Source organism: Lontra canadensis, unplaced genomic scaffold (genome assembly GCF_010015895.1).
Source record: "Lontra canadensis isolate GAN:19392208 unplaced genomic scaffold, GSC_riverotter_1.0 scaffold2, whole genome shotgun sequence".
Taxonomy (NCBI): domain Eukaryota; kingdom Metazoa; phylum Chordata; class Mammalia; order Carnivora; family Mustelidae; genus Lontra; species Lontra canadensis.
In genome coordinates this window covers 5,390,080-5,410,430 of record NW_022630996.1, presented here as the reverse complement: position 1 = coordinate 5,410,430, position 20,351 = coordinate 5,390,080, and the positions used below count along the sequence as shown (strand labels likewise).

The window sequence follows — 20,351 nt, the reverse complement described above, 5'->3', positions numbered from 1 at the left end:
TATGTAGGAAAAAGAACAGGGTGATAAAGAGTTATGGGGAGTTTACTGCTTTTGATACTGGGGTCAGAGTAGGTGTCTCAGAGAAGGTGACATTTGAAATAGTACTTAGATGAGAAGGATCCACCCATGTGGAGATTTGGGGGAGGGGAGAGGACATTCCAGACAGATGGAATAAGAAGTGCGCAGGCCATGAAACAGAAGCATACTTGCCAGATTGAGGGGGAAATGCTTGTTGTGGTTGGAGCACACTGTAGCCGGATGGCTGTGGATGTTAAGTAGCGAAGGGACAGTAGAGAGGACCAAGAGTGGCACCCCGGGCTGGTGTGGAGCGGTAGCACCCGAGATGTGAAAAGTGATTGGATTTGGCATCCAGGAAACAGAACTGAAGGGAGGCAGTGAGAGAGGAAACCAGAAGAATGAAGGCTAACTCCTGGGCTGGTAGCAGGTGCAGCAAAGATTATTTTAATCAAATAGACTTTGTGGTTTTTTGGAAAGATTAACAGGGCTCTGGGTGGGAGAAGTAATCAAGAGTTCTGTTGTCCTTGAAAAGTCAGCTGCTTGAAGCCAACAGGATCACCCATTTCTTTTCCAAATACACCCTTTTGTGTTGCAGTTGGGACTCTCAGCTCCTTGGTTTTACCTTCAATGACATGTTCATCCGCATCTCCACTCGCCTTCCCTCCCAGTACATCTATGGCTTTGGGGAAACTGAGCACACAGCCTTTCGGAGAGACTTGAACTGGCACACATGGGGAATGTTCTCCAGAGACCAGCCCCCGGGGGTAAGGACAGAGCATCTGGGACCTGTGTCTACTTCTTTTTATGCACTATGTACACTCCATGCTTCATCTTCCCAGATTCACTTTAGATGGCCACATTTCCACATTTAGATGAGTGGGTCAGTGCTCAGTCTCCTTTGTTTTTTATGTATTTAGTTCATTGCACAGAGAAAATGATACCTTGTCAATCATTTTTTTTGTGGAGTTTCTTTCTCGGCCACAATGTCTTTTAACCTCTTACCACTTTCCCCCCATGACTCTCCCAGTACAAGAAGAATTCCTATGGTGTCCACCCCTACTACATGGCACTGGAGGAGGATGGCAGTGCCCATGGGGTACTCCTGCTAAACAGCAATGCCATGGGTAAGACGATGCCAGCATCTTCCTTTGTTTCTGTGAACCAGTCATTTTTGAGTAACAATGTGCTCGAACTAGCTGCCCTGAAGTCAAAATTATTATCTTGCGGACAGTGTTTTTGTTTTTATATTTCATTTCCTGTATAGCCTTTCTGTTTATTTCAGTTTAGTAACATGTGGTAACAAGAGTTAACTCTTATTTGGCAAACATATAAGAAGGGATATAAGAAGGGATAGAAAGAACAAGTGAGTCCCAAATATCCTGGGGGTCAGCCAGTGGGAGCCATCTTTTTAATTTGAATTAATGGTGAAACTATGGTTAGGAGTGCTCACTCTAGGGGTATGAGGGTGTGAAGAAAGTTTATATGGTGTATTGGAAAGAGGGTGGAAAAATGGGGTGGGTGGAAAGCATGCATGTAAAAACTGGTCAAATCAGAATCAGGTCTATCCCTGACTTAATAGTTTCATGTGAATGTCAGTTTCCTGGTTTTGACAATGTACAACAGTTACATAAGATGTGGTCATTGAGGGAAGCTGGGTAAAGTGTACAAAGGAACTGTAGTACATATTTGCAACTTCTTCTAAGTCTTAAACTATTCTAAAATAAAAGGTGTGTAATAACTTTAAAAAAACAGAATGACAGAGGGCAAAAATTCCAGGGGTAGCACCCCGTAGACTTTCATTTAACTTCTTCAATTTGATGCAAGTATAGTAAAAATACTTTCTCTTAATACTCCATAATAAAGAGGCCTAGGGAGAAGGAAAGGGTAAGAATTTGAGGGGTTATTCCTCACCTTGAAGGTTTCCAGCTTGAGTGGTGTTTTCCTATATTTTCAGATGTGACCTTCCAGCCCCTTCCTGCCTTGACATACCGCACCATAGGAGGAATTCTGGACTTTTATGTGTTCTTGGGGCCAACTCCAGAGCTTGTCACTCAACAGTATACTGAGGTAGGAGGACATTAAACTGATTATCAACTACTCATACAGTAGGTTCTGAGTACCCAATCCACCTTGATTAGCATAACTCTCAGATGATACCTGGAATTGTTGATCCTTCTGGAAGATAGACTATAAAATGAAGAGCAAAAAAATGTATCCCAATAACCGTTAAATTTGCAGCCTCTCAAAGCACTGCAGAGGAGCAGAAGTAGTATGGTGCCAGTGGTGGTGTTGGCAGTGGCGATGGTAGTGGTGGAGGTGGTGATGGTGGTGGATGTGGTAGTGGAGGAGATCATGGTGCTAGAGATGGTCATGGTGGAGGTGGTGGAGGTGGTGCAGGTGGTGATTGAAATGGTGGAGGTGGTAGTACAGGTGATGGTGGATATGATGAAGGTGGTAGTAGAGGTGGGGCATGTGGGGCAGAGGGTGGTGATGTGGTGATGGTGTTGGTTCTGGTAGTGATGGTGGTCATCGTGGTCATGACAGTTACTTTGGCAGCAGTAACAAACACTTATAATAACTTACCATGTGTCACTGATCATTTTACATATATGAACTCATTCAGTCCTTACAAAGAACACTAATGAAGCAAATACTATTATTATCCCCAGTTTACAAGTGAAGGAACTGATGAACAAGAGGTTTTTAACTTATGCACAGGGCTACATAGCCAGCAGAGTTTACAGCCTATATGGTAGGCCAGGCATTTTGCCTCTAGATTCTGAGTTCTGAACCAGTAAGCTCGACTGCCACTAGGAATCAGAGTAAAATAAGATTTTCCAAAATTCAGAGTAAAATCAGATTTTCCAAAGTTCTTAGGGAAGTAAGTAAAGTCTAGCAGAAAGCTTTCTCCAAGGTATCCCAGTGGCTCTACATCCTCTCAGTTTCTCTCCATTTTTGAATTTCTTGATTATCTAAGATGGGATGCCAGAAAGATGTTCTTAATAATATGTCAACAATTTTAATCCCGAGTCTCCTTTTTAAGGACTGAATTTTCTGTTTATTTTCTAGCTGATCGGTCGGCCAGTGATGGTTCCTTATTGGTCCTTGGGGTTTCAACTGTGTCGCTATGGATACCAGAATGACTCTGAGATTGCCAGCTTGTATGATGAGATGGTGGCTGCCCAGATCCCTTATGTATGTTCTTCATATGGGTGGATTGGCTCTGGTACCTCATGGCTGATACTAGTCTTCTCTGTATCTGGATTAGCTTGACTTGAATGGGGGGAGGGGCAGTTCCTATAACTATATGACTTTAAAACATTTGGTCAAAAACACCTTTGGTATCTTAAGAATAAAAGGTTGCCCAAACAGTAGTTTTGCTTAATTGAAAAGAGAATGACCCAAATTTAGTCAGATCACCATAGGTGCAGATATAACCTCACTTCCAAAACTTGACTGGCATAGTGTTCCTTTAGCTTTGAGCTAAAGTTGAAGATAGGGATCTTGGTTATCAGTTTCCTGATGAAATAAATTATGGAAACAAATTCTGTCCTTCTCTTAAGGGGAAGAGGGGTCCAAGAATCGAGAATTAATCCACTGAACTTCTTACATATTAAATTTTATTCAATATATTTTTCTATTATTTACAATTGTTGCTATTAATGGTAAGCATGGTATTCAGTATTTCATTTTTAAAAAGAAAGCTATGTCTGATAACCTCCAGGATTGGATACTCTAAAGCAATCACAGGTGCTTTTTTTTTTTTTTAAGTAAAAGGTAGATTTTCCATCCATCCAATTATATTAGTGCTGGGGAGTTTACATTATGTTCTTTTCTCTGAAAGTGAACCACCGATCCCAGGGGCAGCCTCTTTGGCAAGGTAACCACAGTCACTCCTACTGGCCTTTCACAAAGCACTTTCTTATCCTCTCTTTTCATTTATCCTCCCAACAGTCTTGGCAGATAGATAGGCATTATCATCCTATTTTTGCCGATTTAGTTTTTTTTCTTCTATCTTACTACTGAAAATTTGAAAATTTCCCAGAATCTAATACCTGATACCTGAGGTTAGAATAAGTCAAAAGGAAGCCTTATGAAATTCACCAATGGTTAGTAGAAGCTTGTTCTCATCTGGAACCTGGCCTTTTCCAAGCAGGAGCCACTCACTTTTCTCCTGTGCTCCCCCCAGGACGTGCAGTACTCGGATATCGACTACATGGAGCGGCAGCTGGACTTCACCCTCAGCCCCAAGTTCCTGGGATTTCCAGCCCTGATTAATCGCATGAAGGATGATGGGATGCGGGTCATCCTCATTCTGGTTAGTCCCTCTATGAATGGGTGGAGTTTGTTAGAGAGAGTGAATGGGCTTTGGTGGAGGAAGCTTTCTTTTGTGTTTCCTTCCATGTCATGAGTGGAGAAGTTGAGGTTCAGAAAGAAAGGTGTATTTCCCAGGATTCACAGAAACATTATGGTTCAGGTGGGAGCTGGTGCCTTTCTGTTTGAAGAGTTCTTTTTTCTGTCCCAAGTTGTTCTCTGGATTTGGACTTCTACCTAGTCTGTGCTTTGATTTCAGGACCCAGCTATTTCTGGTAATGAGACACAGCCCTATCCTGCATTCACTCGGGGTATGGAAAATGATGTCTTCATCAAAGCTCCCAATGGTGGAGGCATTGTCTGGGGAAAGGTATGACCAGTGCAGTGATTCACTAATCCCCAGCCTGGGGTGGGTGACAGCGTGTTTGTGCATGTTGTTTTGGGCTCTTTTCTGTTTCGGTTTAGAGCTCAGAAGTTCTCATTTTGTCCATCAATATTTGTCAACACAGTTAAGGAATTTTTAGAAAATATATGTATGCGGGTGCCTTGTGGGATCTACTTTTCTAGATCAAAATCAAGGTATTACCACCTATGACCATGGTTTATAGTTTCTGAGGAAGTGCTATATGAGATCAATTATCTAGTGCATTGCTTTTGAACATTTTTCTCTCCACAGGTGTGGCCTGATTTCCCTGATGTTGTTATAAATGGGTCTCTAGACTGGGAGACTCAAGTGGAGGTAAAGGGCCCTTTGTGGACATGGGTGAAGTCTGGGCTGCTGGGAAGGGGCGGCCACTCTCAGGATAGTGGATTTCCCCATGTATGTGCCCTCAGGAATACACTGAGGGATTATGTCCTGTGTGTCCATCTGTGTGAATCACTTTACATGTAATATTTTACTCCCAGTTGGGAGGCAGAGATTATTATCTTCAGCATAACTAGGATTCAGAGAGCTTAGATTACGCTCTGGAGTTTTAGGTGACCAAGTGATGGAATCTGGCAGCCTTGGATTTGAAATCAAGGGCCCATGAAATTTCTACCTCCCAAGAAATACTGTTTGCCTAGAATGAGTGTATTTGTTGTTGTTTTTATTGTTGTTCCTGAGTATCCTTTTTAAAGATTTTTATTTTTATTTATTTGAGAGAGAGACAGAAAGAGAAAGAGAGAGAGAGAGAGCACAGGAGCAGGGGGAGGGGCAGTGAGAGAAGAAGAAACAGGTTCCTGCTGAGCGGAGAGCCCAATGCGGGGCTCAGTCCTGGGACCCTGGGATCATGACCCGAGCTGAAGGCAGACACTTAACTGACTGAGCCACCCAGGCATCCCTTGAGTATCCGTTTTGAACATAGTCTCCAAACCCTGTCTTGAATGATGGAATCTTTTTCTCTGTATGTCTGTTTTCCATGGACAAGCTTCTCCATCTTCACTATTACAAATCCTCCATCCTGGGGAACCTGGGTGGTACAGTTGGTTAAGTGTCTAACTCTTGGTTTTGGCTCAGGTCATGATCTCAGTGTCTGGAAATCAAGCCCCTCATCTGGCTCTGTGCTCAGCTCAGAGTCTGCTTCTCTTCCTCTCTGCCTTTCCCGCTGTTCTTCCTGCCCCTTAAGTGCTCTCTCTCTCTAAAATAATTAAGTAAATCTTTTAAAAATATATAAAAATAAATCCCCCATCCTTCCTTGGTTTCTCAACTTCTCTCTTACCTCCCAGCTTCCATCCTTATGTTAAAACTTGCTCTCTCTGGGGAATAAGTTCTTACTTGTAATGGATCTTATATAAGGATTCAAGGGAGAGGACCTAGCTTCCTCTTCTCTCTGTTGCTTCTCATAGGAAACTATTTGAAATTTGCTGGTCCAGAGAGACCATATGGACACAGTAGTCTGCCAGGCTAGAGAAGTTCAGGGTCGCCTTGAACTTAACACTCATTCATTCACTTGCTCATTCATTTTCTTTTTTAGTATTTTTTCCTCTAATACAATTGAAGTATTACTGACAAAATTGTATGTATTTGTGTGGTGATTGAATACATATATGTATCATGAAATGATTACCATAATCAGGTTAATTAACACATCCATCATCTCATATATTTACTATTTGTTAGTGTGTAGTGAGAATACTTAAGATAGGGCACCTAGGTGGCTCAGTTGTTAAGCATCTGCCTTCAGCTCAGGTCATGATCCCAGGGTCCTGGGAATCTAGCACTGCATCAGGCTCCCTGCTCAATGGGGAGCCTGCTTCTCTCCCTCTGCCACTCCCCCTGCTTGTGATCTCTCCATATCTCTGAAATAAATAAGATCTTAAAAAAAAGGAACACTTAGGATCTACAATCATAGCAACTTTTATGTATACAAGACAGTATTTTTAACTGTAGTCACCAGGCTATACATTAGATCTCCAGAACTTACTCATCTTAAAAATAAAAGCTTATACCCTTAGGCCAGCATCTCCTCATTTCCCCCACTCCATTACCCCTGGTAGACACCATGCTGCTGTCTGTTTCTATGAGCTCAAACTTTTTTTTTAAGATTCCACATATAAGTGAGATCATACAGTATTTATTTTTCTCTGTACAGGTTTTTCATTTAGCATAATGTCCTCTAAGTTTAGGTATGCTGTGGCAAATGGCAGGGTTTCCTTCTTTATCATGGCTGAATAATATTTCATTGTGTGTATATATGTATGCCATATCTTCTTTACCCATTCACCCACTGACAGATGCTTGGATTTTTTCCACATCTTGGCTGTTGGGAATGATGCTGCAATGAACATGAGAGTGCAAATGTCTCTTTAGATATTTCTTTCATTTTATTCAGGATATATACCCAGAAGTGGGATTACTAGATCACCTGGTAATTCCATGTTTAATTTTTTGAGGAGCCTTCATATTATTTTCCACATGACTATACAAACTTAAATTACCACCAATAGTGCACAAGGTGCATGTCTTTTTGTGCATGTCTTCATGAACAGTTGTTATCTCTTGTCTTTTTGGTAAAAGCTATCCTAATAGGTAGAAGGTGATATCTCATTGTGGTTTTGATTTGCATTTCCCTGATGATTAGGGATGCTGAGTACCTTTTCTTGTACCTGTTGGCCATCTATATGTTTTCTTTAGGAATATATCTATTCTGGTCCTTTGTCAACTTTTTAATCTTTTTTTTGCTATTGAATTGTATAAATTCTTTATATACTTTGGAAGTTAATCTCTTGTCTCAGATACAGGGTTTTCAAGTATTTTCTCCCATTTCCTAGGTGGCCTTTTCATTTCATTGATTATTTGCCATGCAGGAGCTTTTTATTTTTCCATATAGTCCCACTTGTTTATTTTTGCATTTGTTGCTTGTGCTTGCGGTGTCAGAGTCTCCCCAAGAATCATTGCCAAGACCAATGTCAAGGAGCTTTTCCCCTTTTTTCTTCTAGAAGTCTCACAGTTTCTGGTCTTATAATTAAGTCTTGGGGCACCTGAGTGGCTCAGTCATTTAAGCATCTGACTCCTGATCTCAGCTCAGGTCTTGATCTCAGGGTCATGAGTTCAAGCCCCACACTGGGCTCCATGCTGGGTGTGGAGCCTACTTAAAAAAAAAATAAATAAATAAAAAGAAATTAAAAAAAATTAAGTCTTTAATTCAGGTTGAAAATTTTTTTGTGAATGCTCTAAGAGAAGGGTTCAGTTTCATTCCTTTACATGTGGATATCCGGTTTTCCTAGGACTGTTTATTGAGGAGACTGTTGTTTCCCCACTGTGTGCTCTTGACATGTTTGCCAAAGATTAGTTGATGGTACATGTGTAGATTTCTTTCTGGATTTTCTATTCTGTGTCATTGGTCTATGTATCTTTTTTTTTTTTTTTTTTTTTGCTAGTATCATGATTTTTAAATCATACTGGGAAAGGGACCACTTCAGTAATGAAGAGGTTGGCTCCCCTACAATTCGTAAGCCATTGAGGGCATTTGGAAATCTGTGGGACAGTTTTGATTATTACAGGGGAGCACCAGATGGCATTTAATGGACAGTGACTAGGGATGCTCAGAGTTCTGATTGTGGGGGATGTTCCCTGAAGAATTCTCCTGCCCCAAATGCCAGTTGTGTTTTTTATTAGAGATTCTAATGAAGGCACCCTAATAAAGTCATGATATGTATTTGATAGCATGTAAAAGATTCTCAGTAGGTAGAATAATTATGACTACTTATATTAATAAGACCCACTTCATGATGCTGGTGGGGACAAAGCTACAGATATCCAGGTCTGGCCTGGCTGTGGGTAGTATAAAGCAAACAAACAAACAAGCAAACAGTAGGCAGCCTGTGGAAAGCAGATTGCTGAGTCTGAAGCTCAGATTGAATTCAGGAAGTCTAGGGTTGGGGGCTACGAACTGAATTTTGCTAGCACATGCATAGTGGGTTGTGAAAGTGATCCTATGACCAAACATGCAGATGGGTCCATCACAAGTTGAGATCAAGGGGAGTGACGACAGAAGTTGCAAGGCTGGAGCTGAATAGAGATGGTAGTGAGGCAGAGCCAACACCTTGGAGAATGGCAAAGCATGTATTTCTTGCGTAAATCATCAGAGCACTTTTCAGTGAGACTAATGAATTAGAATTGGTCAAGTTTCTTACTTGTATCCCGTATGGGATTCAGTTGTGACTCAGGCATGGCTGGTACTGACTCTGTTTACCCTAATACTCCATCTCCCTCCTCTACACCATGTTTCTAAGGTTCTCTTCTTTTGGTTCCATGTTTCTACCTCTATTTTCTAGCAAGGTTCTCTTCTTTTGGTTCCATGTTTCTACCTCTATTTTCTAGCAAAAAGCCATCCCTTTCAAGAGATTCTCAGTGATGTTGTTCACCGCCCCTCACTTCACTGTGAGCTGGATCCCTGCATTTTGTTTCATTTCTGTTTTCTTCTTTGTGTGATTTTTTTTGCCTTTTATCTAGACATATGGGTTCTTACTTGCCTTTTGTCTATTATATATAAGAACAGGAGGGTTCCTAAACCAAACCCTCTTTCTGTTGTCCCCCTTCCTCCTTACCCCCCTCCCCCAGGACCCTCTCCTCCCACCAGTAGCATTACTTAACTCTTTAACTCTTAAAATGCACTGAGGAACACAGAGGAACCTATTTGCTGGGACATAGAAAGGACCATGAAGTACCATTACAAGCAGCGTGGGATGTATGGAAATTTTTTTTAATCATTTTTTAAAATTTATTTTCAACATAACAGTATTCATTGTTTTTGTACCACACCCAGTGCTCCATGCAATACGTGCCCTCTCTAATACCCACCACCTGGTTCCCCCAACCTCCCATCCCCCCATCTCTTCAAACCCTTCAGATTGTTTTTCAGGGTACATAATCTCTCATTGTTCACCTTCCCTTCCAATTTCCCCCAACTCCCTTCTCCTAACTCCCCATGTCCTCCTTGTTATTTGTTATGCTCCACAAATAAGTGAAACCATATGATAATTGACTCTCTCTGCTTGACTTATTTCACTCAGCATAATCTCTTCCAGTCCCGTCCATGTTGCTACAAAAGTTGAGTATTCATCCTTTCTGATGGAGGCATAATACTCCATAGTGTATATGGACCACATCTTCCTTATCCATTCGTCTGTTGAAGGGCATCTTGGTTCTTTCCACAGTTTGGCAACCGTGGCCATTGCTGCTATGACAGTACAGACAAAAGATTGATATCCAGGATCTATAAAGAACTCCTCAAACTCAACACACACAAAACAGATAATCATATAAAAAAATGGGCAGAAGTATGAACAGACACTTCTCCAATGAAGACATACAAATGGCTATCAGACACATGAAAAAGTGTTCATCATCACTAGTCATCAGGGAGATTCAAATTAAAACCACACTGAGATATCACCTTACACCAGTTAGAATGGCCAAAATTAGCAAGACAGGAAACAACATGTGTTGGAGGGGATGTGGAGAAAGGGGAACCCTTTACACTGTTGATGGGAATGCAAGTTGGTGCAGCCTCTTTGGAGAACAGTGTGGAGATTCCTCAAGAAATTAAAAATAGAACTTCCCTATGACCCTGCAATTGCACTACTGGGTATTTACCCCAAAGATACAGATGTAGTGAAAAGAAGGGCCATCTGTACCCCAATGTATGGAAATTTATAAATATTTGCTGCTGCTGCCGCTTGGAGGTGTAAACTCACAATTATTCACGGAGCATCTATTTCACATTAGGTTTGAAGCTAAGCACTTGCGTGGGGGGTGGGGGAGTACAAAGTTCAACCAGAAGAGTATAAAACAAGATCCTTGCTCTCAAAATCCTGATAATATAGTTAAGCTTTGGATCCAGGTTGAAATAAAGACACAGCTTTTATTATTTGGGGGAGGATGAAGAGAAGAGAGCAATGTTAAAACTTCCTCTTTAGCTCCTCCCAAGTGACTTGACACACAAGTACAGTTGTCTAGTGATTTCTGAAACTACAGAAAGCACATGCACACCAGTGAAATGTCTCACCCCTCACCTCCTTTCCCCAGTGGGAGTGAGACGGGAGAGGATCATCTGGGTGTTGCCTTCCATCCTGTCGACAGTCCATCTGATGCCTTTCAAGCTGCAATCTCTCCTGGCTCCCGCTTTGTCTGAGCCAAGCTTCGGAAATGGCAGGACAGAGGTTGAAAGTTAAGCATCTAGCACACGAGACAGTGAGTTTAGGGTGTTGGTTGGTACTGTTCATGTTGATACAAAAAGGAAGACAGTCCATGGATACTTTCCAAATGCTAAGCAGGTGTCTAATTTGTGCTAATGTCTCTTCTGTGCACTCATATTTCAAGGAAGGTGCAAATGTTATCTAGGCTCTGTCTGGATTATCTATCATTATGCGTTATAGGGATGTACATGAGTTATGGTCTCAGGAAATGTCAGTTTGCTATCGAATATAATTTGGGGGACCGATAAACTATATTTAATTTTTACAGCTATACCGAGCTTATGTGGCCTTTCCCGACTTTTTCCGTAACTCAACTACCACGTGGTGGAAGAGGGAGTTGCAAGAACTCTACACCAACCCACGGAATCCAGAGAGGAGCTTGAAGTTTGACGGCATGTGGATTGTGAGTGTGTGGGTTCGTGTCTGTGCACATATGGGTGGGTGTGTTTCTGTATTTGTGTGTCTAAGCTTATATATCATGACCTTTAATCAAGAGGAATAATAATCATCCAAGAAAGACTTTGGACCCATCTGATTGCAATTCCTCCCATCAGAAGTGGAACATCCCTAACTCTCCTCATATCTTACAACTCGCCTGAAGTTTCTGCTGTAAAACGCCAGGGTGATTACTAGGAATTTCCCGGACTTAAGCCTTGACCTCATACCTTGAGGGAGATTTTTTTTTAATTCTCTAGCCAGTCATTTTTTTGGGCTTGATTGATCGCTCTAGTCAATTCTCAGCTGGATCTAATGAGTGTCCCTGGGCTGGTATCTACTGGATTGCTGGAAGGCGAATGATTTATTCATTGCTTCCTTGTCTCTGAGTTGGCAGGATGTAATAATTTGAAAAAGTAAGATATATCTGTGTTTGACATTTCTAGGATATGAATGAGCCAGCGAGTTTTGTGAATGGAGCAGTTCCCCCGGGCTGCAAGGATGCCACTCTGAACCACCCTCCCTATATGCCATGTAAGAGCCCTCGGCCTCCTCCGTTGGCAGAGCCATGACTACGAGGACATGACCGCCACAACCACCACAAGGGTTCTGACTATTCAGGGCACATCTTAACTGGTGCTGTGGTTTGGGGGATGGGAGGCAAGACAAATACGCATCAAGCACTTTATTGGCCCTGTTGGATGAATTTCTCAGATTTGTTCTGAAAACACTTAACAGTGGTTATGTCCCCAGAGGATTCTAAGTTTCTTAATTCTTAAGGTCTCTGTGAATTCCCCCACAGGAGTTTTTTGTGCTGTCAGTGGGTGGAAAGCAGCAGCTTTCCCTTATCAGGGAGTTGATGGACTTTGGTGTTATCCTTGTGTTCATATCTTGGCTTCAGAAATTATACTCACTATGAATCGTGTGACCATCAATAGATTACTTGATGTTTCCAAATCTTTGCTTTAAATTGTGAAGGAAGAAAATGCTATCTCTTTTACAGAGTTACAATAAAAATTATATGAAATTATTTATAAGAAAAATATTTAGATTGCATCCTGTCAACTAATTAGGTGTTTGACAATTGTGTTTTCCTCCCCTTGCCCTCACTTTCTCCTGGAAAACTCTGCGGGGGACTTGAGGTTAAAACACTTGTGTCCATTGCAGCTCAGAGCCAAGCATGGTCCCATGACCCTGAGGAGGAGAGAGAGACCCAAGCAGGGGTCAAATTAGACTTAAGATCCAGTGTCAGATCCCTTAAAGAGAAGTCAGGGATAACAGGATTAGGCATGGCATTGACATCACTAGATCTTTCTTTTCAGATTTGGAGTCCAGGGACAGGGGCCTCAGCAGCAAGACCCTGTGCATGGAGAGTGAGCAGATCCTGCCGGACGGCTCTCGGGTGCGGCACTATGACGTTCACAGCCTGTATGGATGGGCCCAGACCAGACCCACCTATGAGTGAGTCACCCTCTCTGTTCTCTGGTGCACCTGACCTGCAGGGATAGCCAGTGGTTGATGAAGGAATCCTGCTTTTCCTTCCATGTCCCTCTCAAGGGTTAGGAAGATTTAAATCACAACTATGTCACAATTCTTATTTATTAAGCAAACATGAGCATGGAGCCAGGCTCCAAGATCAGTGTTAGAAGGACAGATTTAGGGGTGCCTGGGTGGCTTAGTCAGTTAAGCACCTACCTTCAGCTCAGGTCATGATCCCAGGGTCCCAGTATCAAACCCTGCATCAGGTTCCTTGGTGGGCGGGAAGCCTGCTTCTCCCTCTTCGTCTGTCTGCTGCCCCCCCTGCTTGTGTTCTCTCTCTGTGTGTCAAGTAAGTAAATAAATAAAATCTTTAAAAAAAAAAAGAAGAAGAAGAGGAAGAAGGATGGCTTTAGGTAAGCAATTGCCAGAGAGAAAGATAGTCCTTGTGAAGGAGACATACACAGAGACACAAGTGATCACACAGGGCAGCTGATGCTGTAATTAATTCCAGGAGGTGAAGGGAACACAGAGGACTGGCTATCTTTTCTTTCATTTCAAAAGGGACTCATCTCTGTTGGCTTTTCTTTTTCTTTTCTTCTTCTTTTTTCTAAAAATTATTCTTGTTGGAGAGCCAACTGATGTTCTGCTGAATTCGTCCTGTCCTATTTTGTGAGTTGAATGAATAAGAAGAGTTCTCTTATGGAAAGTCTCATAAAGAAATTCACCTTCTTTCTCCCCAAATACAAAAACCTAGTACTTAGTAAAGAACTGGTAAGACTTAGTGATTAGTCATTATTTTTAGGTGATTCAATAGGCTTATTACAAAGTTTGTGGTAAAACACTGTGAAACACCATGTAAAGGCGTAGCTGCGACTATCATCTCTATCATCTCAGATCAGTCAGTGGGGATTTCATCATGGCTCTGATTTCCATATTTCCTCCAATAATTCAGGAGATATTTTCTTGCCATAACTTAGGCTCCAAAACTCTGGGAGGAGAAGCTCTGTGGCCTTTCCTCCTCTGATCTCTCCCCACTCACCTCCTTGTTCCCCTCCAACAAGAGCTGTACAGGAGGTGACAGGACAGAGAGGGATTGTCATCACCCGCTCCACGTTCCCCACTTCTGGCCGCTGGGGAGGTCACTGGCTGGGCGACAACACAGCTGCCTGGGACCAGCTGAAGAAGTCTATTATTGGTGTGTGGGCTTATCCTTAAGGGCCTCTTTTGGTGGGAAGGTGGTTAAGACCCTCAATAAAGGATTCTTGAGGGAGGAGGAGGCAGATCAGAAGTGCTGCCTCTGACACAGCTGTGTTCCTGTTGCAGGCATGATGGAGTTCAGCCTCTTTGGCATATCTTATGTAAGTGTCTTTGGGTCATTTCTAATTCCCAAGCAGGTAGTGACACCTTTCAGAAATCACCAACGGACTTGTTTTCTTCTACCTCATTTCAGACAGGAGCAGATATCTGTGGGTTCTTCCAAGATGCTGAATATGAGATGTGTGCTCGCTGGATGCAGCTGGGAGCCTTTTATCCTTTTTCGAGGAACCACAATACCATTGGGACCAGGGTAGGACGTTCGCTTATAGCTCAGAAGTGTTGTGTCATTAGGAATACAACCTCCAAGTTTGAGCTGTGTTTTCTGTGACATTTTCAAAACCATTGAACCCTCATGTTTCTTGTTTTTTATTTGATACATTTATGTAGTGTGAAATTATTACCACGGGAGGATTAGTTAACACCTCCATCACCTCACAAGATTGCCATTTCTATTTTTTGTGGTGAGAATATTTAGTATTTACTCTTTTTGCAGCTTTCAAGTATATGATATAGTATTGTTAACTACAGTCACCATGCTGTGCATTTCATTAGCAGAACATGTTCATCTTATAACTGGAAATCTGTAGCCTTTGACTGATACATCCCCATTTCTTCCATCCCCCAGCCCCTCATAACCACTGTTCAGCTCTCTAATAGATGTGAGGTAGTATCTCATTGTGATTTTTGATGTGCATTTCCCTGATGAAGAGTGATGTTGAGCATCTTTTTGTTGGCAATTTGTATGTCTCCTTTGGAAACTGGAAACCAATAATAGGAGGAATACTGGAAAACTCACAAATATGTGGAAGCTAAAGAGCCAGTGAGTCAAGATGAAATCAAAAGAAATCTTGAATGGAATCACAACACACCAAAACTTATGGGATGTAGTGAAAACATTTCTAAGGGGAAGTTTATAGTGATAAACACCTACATTAAAAAAGAGAGCAAGAAAGAAAAATCTCAAATAAACAACCCAACCTTACACCTCAAGGAACTAGCAAAAGAAGAATGAATTAAGCCCAGAGTGAGCAAAAGAAAGGAAATAACAAAGATCAGAGGAAAAATAAATGACGTAGTGACTAGAAAAACAACAGAAAAGGTTAACAAACTAAGAGCTGGTTCTTTGGATAGATAAACAAAATTAACAAACCTTTAGTTTTACTTGCTAAGGAAAACAGAGAAGGCTCATATAAAGAAAAGTATAAGTGCAAAAGGGAGACATTAGAACCAATACCACAGAAATGCAAAGGATCACAAGAAACTATAATTGTAAACTAACAAATTGGACAACCAAGAAGAAATGAAGAAATTCCTAGGAAGATACAACTACCAAGACTGAAACATGAAGAAACAGAAAAGCCAAACATAAATACCAAATAAGGAGATTGAACTAGTAATAAACATCCCCAACAAAGAAAAGTGATTTCCCTGGTGAATTGTATCAAAAATTTTAGAGAAAAATCAACACCAAGACCTCCTCAAACACTTCCAAAAGCTGAAGAGGAGGGAACATTCCCAGGCTCATTTTACAAGATCAGCCTTATCCTGACACTAAAGCCAAATAAGGATGCTACAAGAAAACTAAAGATCAATAACCCTCATAAATATAGATGCAAAAATTTGCAATAAAATATTAGAACACTGAATTCAACACTTGGAAAAAATCACACACCATGATCAAGTGGGATTTAACTTGGGATGTAAGGTTGATTCAACATACACAAGTAAATAAGTGTGATACACTACATTAATAGAAGGAAAGATAAAAATCATATGATCATCTTGATATGTGCAGGGAAAAAAATTGACAAAACATAGCATCCTTCCATGATGAAAACTCTCGACAAATTGAGCACAGAAGGAATGTACCTCAATGTTATAAAGGCTGTATGTGACAAGCCCACAGCTAATATCATGCTCAAAGGCGGAAGCTTGAAAACATTTTCTCTATGATTGGACATAAGACAAGTGCCCACTCTCACTACTCCTGTTTAGCATAGTATTGGGAGTCCTAGCCAGAGCAGTCAGGCAAGAAAAAGAAATGAAAGTCATTTAAATCAGAAAGGAAGTAAAACTGTCTCTGTTTACAATTCATATGATCTTATATATAGAAAGTCCTAATGACATCATAAAAATTGCTAGAATGAATCAATTAATTCACTAAAGTTGCAGAACACAAAGTGAACATACAGAAATAAGTTGTGTTTCTGTATACTGACACCAAGATATCCGAAAAAGAAAGAAAGCAGTGCCACTCACAGTAGCATCAAAAATCTGTCCTTCAACGGACGAATGGATAAGGAAGATGTGGTCCATATACACTATGGAGTATTATGCCTCCATCAGAAAGGATGAATACTCAACTTTTGTAGCAACATGGACGGGACTGGAAGAGATTATGCTGAGTGAAATAAGTCAAGCAGAGAGAGTCAATTATCATATGGTTTCACTTATTTGTGGAGCATAACAACTTACATGGAGGACATAGGGAGATGGAGAGGAGAAGGGAGTTGAGGGAAATTGGAGGGGGAGGTGAACCATGAGAGACTATGGACTCTGGAAAACAATCTGAGGGTTTTGAAGGAGCTGGGGGGTGGGAGGTTGGGAGAGCCAGGTGGTGGGTATTAAGGAGGACATGTATTGCATGGAGCACTGGGTGTGGTGCAAAAACAATGAATTCTGTTACGCTGAAAAAAAATTAAAAAAAGATCAATAAGATACTTAGTAATAAATTTAACCAAGGAGATGAAAGATCTTTACAATGAAAACTATAGGACATATGTGAAAGAAATTGAAGAATACACGAACAAATGGAAAGATATTCCATGTTCATAGATTAGAATTAAATTGTTAAAATGTCCATACTACCCCCAAAGCATTTATAGAGTCAGTGCAATCATTATCGAAATCCAACAGCATTTTTCGCAGAAATAGAAAAAAAAAATCCTAAAATTCTTATGGAACTACAAAAGACCCCAAATAGCTAAGGCAAACCTGAAAAAGAATAAAGCTGGAGGCATTGTGCTTCCTGATTCCAAACTATATCACAAAGTTATAGTAATCAAAACAGTATGTTATTGGCCTAAAAATAGATAAATGGAACGGAATCAAAAGTACAGAAATAAACCTTTGCATATAGCATTTGACAAGGGAGCCAAGAATACTCAATGAAGAGAAGGCAGTCTCTTCAATAAATGCTGTTGGGAAACTGGATAATCATACCAAAGGATGAAATGGGAGCCCTATCTTATATCACTCACAAAAATTAATTCAAAATGATTATAATTTAAATGTAGGATGTGAAACTGTAAAAATTCTAGAAGAAAACATAGGGGAAACCCCCTTGACATTGTTCTTGGCAATTGACTTTTTTGGATATAACACCAGAAGCACAAACAATGAAAGTGAAAATAAGTAAGTAGAACTACGTCAAATTCAAAAGCTTCTGCATAGCAAAAGAAACAATTGACAAAATGAAAAAGACAACTATGGAGTGGGAGAAAATATTTGCAAACCATATCTCTGATTAGGAGTTAATACCCAAAATATTTAAGGCACTCATACAAAGCCATGACAATAACCACAATCTGATTTAAAAATGGGAAGACAAATCACATAGACATTTTTCCAAGAAGACATACACATGGCTAACAGGTACACGGAAAGGTCCTTGTTTTAGTGAACCAGATTCCTCAGTGTTCTTTAGATTCTTTTGTTTGTTTAGGCTGGTTGTACCAAATATATTCCAAAGATAATATCTTACAGAGACATTTCATCAGTTGTCTTGGGCAAGCTTGAGTGACTTCTTTCAGTATATTAAGAATATTCTCAGGACCCTCTATAATCAACTTTGGTTTAGCTATGTGTGATCTTCGTTTGTAAAAAGCATTCAGTGACTTCCTTAAGCTCCCAGGTCCCCAAGGCGAGCTCTGAACACTCTTTTTTTCTCCTTTAGAGGCAAGACCCTGTGTCCTGGGATGCTGCCTTCATGAATATTTCCAGAAGTGTACTGCTGACCAGATACACCCTGTTGCCGTATCTCTACACCCTGATGCACGTGGCCCACACGGAGGGCAGCACTGTCGTGCGGCCTCTTCTCCACGAGTGAGTCTAGCTGGGGTCCCAGTGACTAAGGGATAATATCATTCTGTGTGATGGCTTTTGAAAAAAAAATTCCAAATTAAAGACACGATTGCCCTTTGCCATTAGATTTCCAGGCACAGACCATGCATTGTAACTCCTTTTAGCACAGCGTCAGTCATGCCCTAGGTCCTTGATAAAAGACTACTGAATGAAAAAAAATTCAAAGTGATTACAATACAGCGTGGAATACTTTCTTTCTAAATTGGGCATATGAAGAACTGCCTATCTCTTGTAGGAGCTCAGGTCACAAAACATGGCCAGATATGAGGGATGGAGATTTGAGGCCTGAAGGCCATTCTTGCATGGAGCTATGTATAGGTGAGAATATGTCTAAATCCAACCATTTCTGGGATTTGAAGAACATGACAGGAAGTATGTATCTGATTAAAGGAGACCTAGGGAAAGAGTTAAAGGAAGGTGTAGAATGCATTTGGATTTCTGACTTGGGTCTGAACTCGAGGAGTTTCTTCAGGGTCTGGCCTGAGGCCCTGTTGCGGGTCCTGATTGTGGTACCTTGGTTTCTCTTTCTAGGTTTGTGTCAGACCGGGTGACCTGGGATGTAGACAGTCAGTTTCTGCTGGGCCCAGCCTTCCTGGTCAGCCCTGTCCTGGAGCCTGTGAGTATGGAGGCCTCTGATGAACAGAGAATTAGAGCTACAAGGCCCAGTGACTAGAGGTAGCAGAAGAGGCCTGGTCTGCTGGGGTTCCTGAGATGGGGTCTCTTGCTCTACTGTCTCTTCTTCTGCCTCTGAGCTGAAGTCCAACACTTAGGTGCTCTGGTCCTCTGCTTCCTCATCTTTAAATCAGCATAACAGATTCTAATGCATAGGATAATCAAGAAAGAAAGAACCTTATGACATATTTCAAGATAGAATAATTTCTTTATTAACTAAAATAAGGAGTATGGGTGAGTGTGGGTCAGAAACAAATTTTACAGGGTTGTTTATACCGATGTGCATAATCTTGCTTCTGGCTAGTACTTCCCTTCCTTCTAAAAGATGTTTTCAGGCAGCAAAAGCCATTTCTTTGCTTTTTCGTTGATGTATAGGCTTCTGATTAAAATACCAGCTAATTGCATCCTCCCCAAAACTTCCTGCACTAATCATAATCCCTGAGGTTCTGGTACCATAAAATCTGCAAATTTTTCTTCTGCTTCAGCCCCAACCTGAGTTTGTCTCTTTAGAGAGGGGTGAGTCTATAAGCAAAAGGTGATTCCCGCTCCCCCCAAAGTCCTGATCCCAACGGGCTTTAGGGAGACCGTTAATTTTGGATAGGCAAATATCCCATTTGGCAAGAGGGAATAGAAGAAAGTCTTCCCAACATTACTGGCCTCTGAAAAGATGAACATGTGGGTCCAAGGCCAATACTATTGTTTTGACCTTTTAACTGTGTGAATTAGTTACACTGCCCTGGATACAAGAGCCTACCTCCCAAGACTTGTTTGTGTTTAATTTTAGAATGCCAGAAATATCACTGCGTATTTCCCTAGAGCCCGCTGGTATGATTACTACACGGTAAGTTTTTCTGGTGATTTATGCAACTTGGGAAAATGGTAGTGTGCACAGGCTTCTGGATCTGACACACCCACTGGTCAGGTTCTGACATTGTCACTCATTTGATGTGTGATCTTGGAGTAGGCACTTTTAATCTTATAGCCTCAACTTCTTCACCTCTAAATAGGATAAGAGCACTTCCTTCGCAGAATTGCTATAAAATAACGTATTTTGTGAGTGTTCTGTATGTGTTAGTTTTTAATCTTTCACAATGGTGTATAATGGTAACACTAGTAAACACTTGAAATTGTACAGTAAACTATAGTTTATGTTTCTGTTGTCCCTTGTGAGACCATAAGTTCATAAGTAGAGGAGACTTTCCTCTCTGTCTTTTTATTAAATATCTCCTTCTGTAGCATAGATGCTCTAGGACAATCTGTTAAATGTAATATCCTGAGGTAAGAGTGGTCTT

The 20,351-nt window shown here is 41.0% G+C and overlaps 1 protein-coding gene across 2 annotated transcripts in view; it reads left to right on the top strand.

Moving 5' to 3' along the window:
* The window catches only part of MGAM (maltase-glucoamylase), a 67,551-nt gene that overhangs the window by 37,577 nt on the left and 9,623 nt on the right, over nt 1-20,351 (top strand). For both annotated transcript variants that reach the window (XM_032867280.1, XM_032867291.1), the window contains exons 27-42: nt 614-782; nt 1,046-1,142; nt 1,973-2,085; nt 3,088-3,213; nt 4,208-4,336; nt 4,592-4,702; nt 5,009-5,071; nt 11,282-11,416; nt 11,895-11,982; nt 12,771-12,909; nt 13,989-14,122; nt 14,251-14,285; nt 14,378-14,494; nt 18,200-18,348; nt 18,919-19,003; nt 19,844-19,900. In XM_032867280.1, the coding sequence (XP_032723171.1) occupies nt 614-782; nt 1,046-1,142; nt 1,973-2,085; nt 3,088-3,213; nt 4,208-4,336; nt 4,592-4,702; nt 5,009-5,071; nt 11,282-11,416; nt 11,895-11,982; nt 12,771-12,909; nt 13,989-14,122; nt 14,251-14,285; nt 14,378-14,494; nt 18,200-18,348; nt 18,919-19,003; nt 19,844-19,900 (1,747 nt within the window). The remainder of the gene's footprint in view (nt 1-613; nt 783-1,045; nt 1,143-1,972; nt 2,086-3,087; nt 3,214-4,207; nt 4,337-4,591; nt 4,703-5,008; nt 5,072-11,281; nt 11,417-11,894; nt 11,983-12,770; nt 12,910-13,988; nt 14,123-14,250; nt 14,286-14,377; nt 14,495-18,199; nt 18,349-18,918; nt 19,004-19,843; nt 19,901-20,351) is intronic.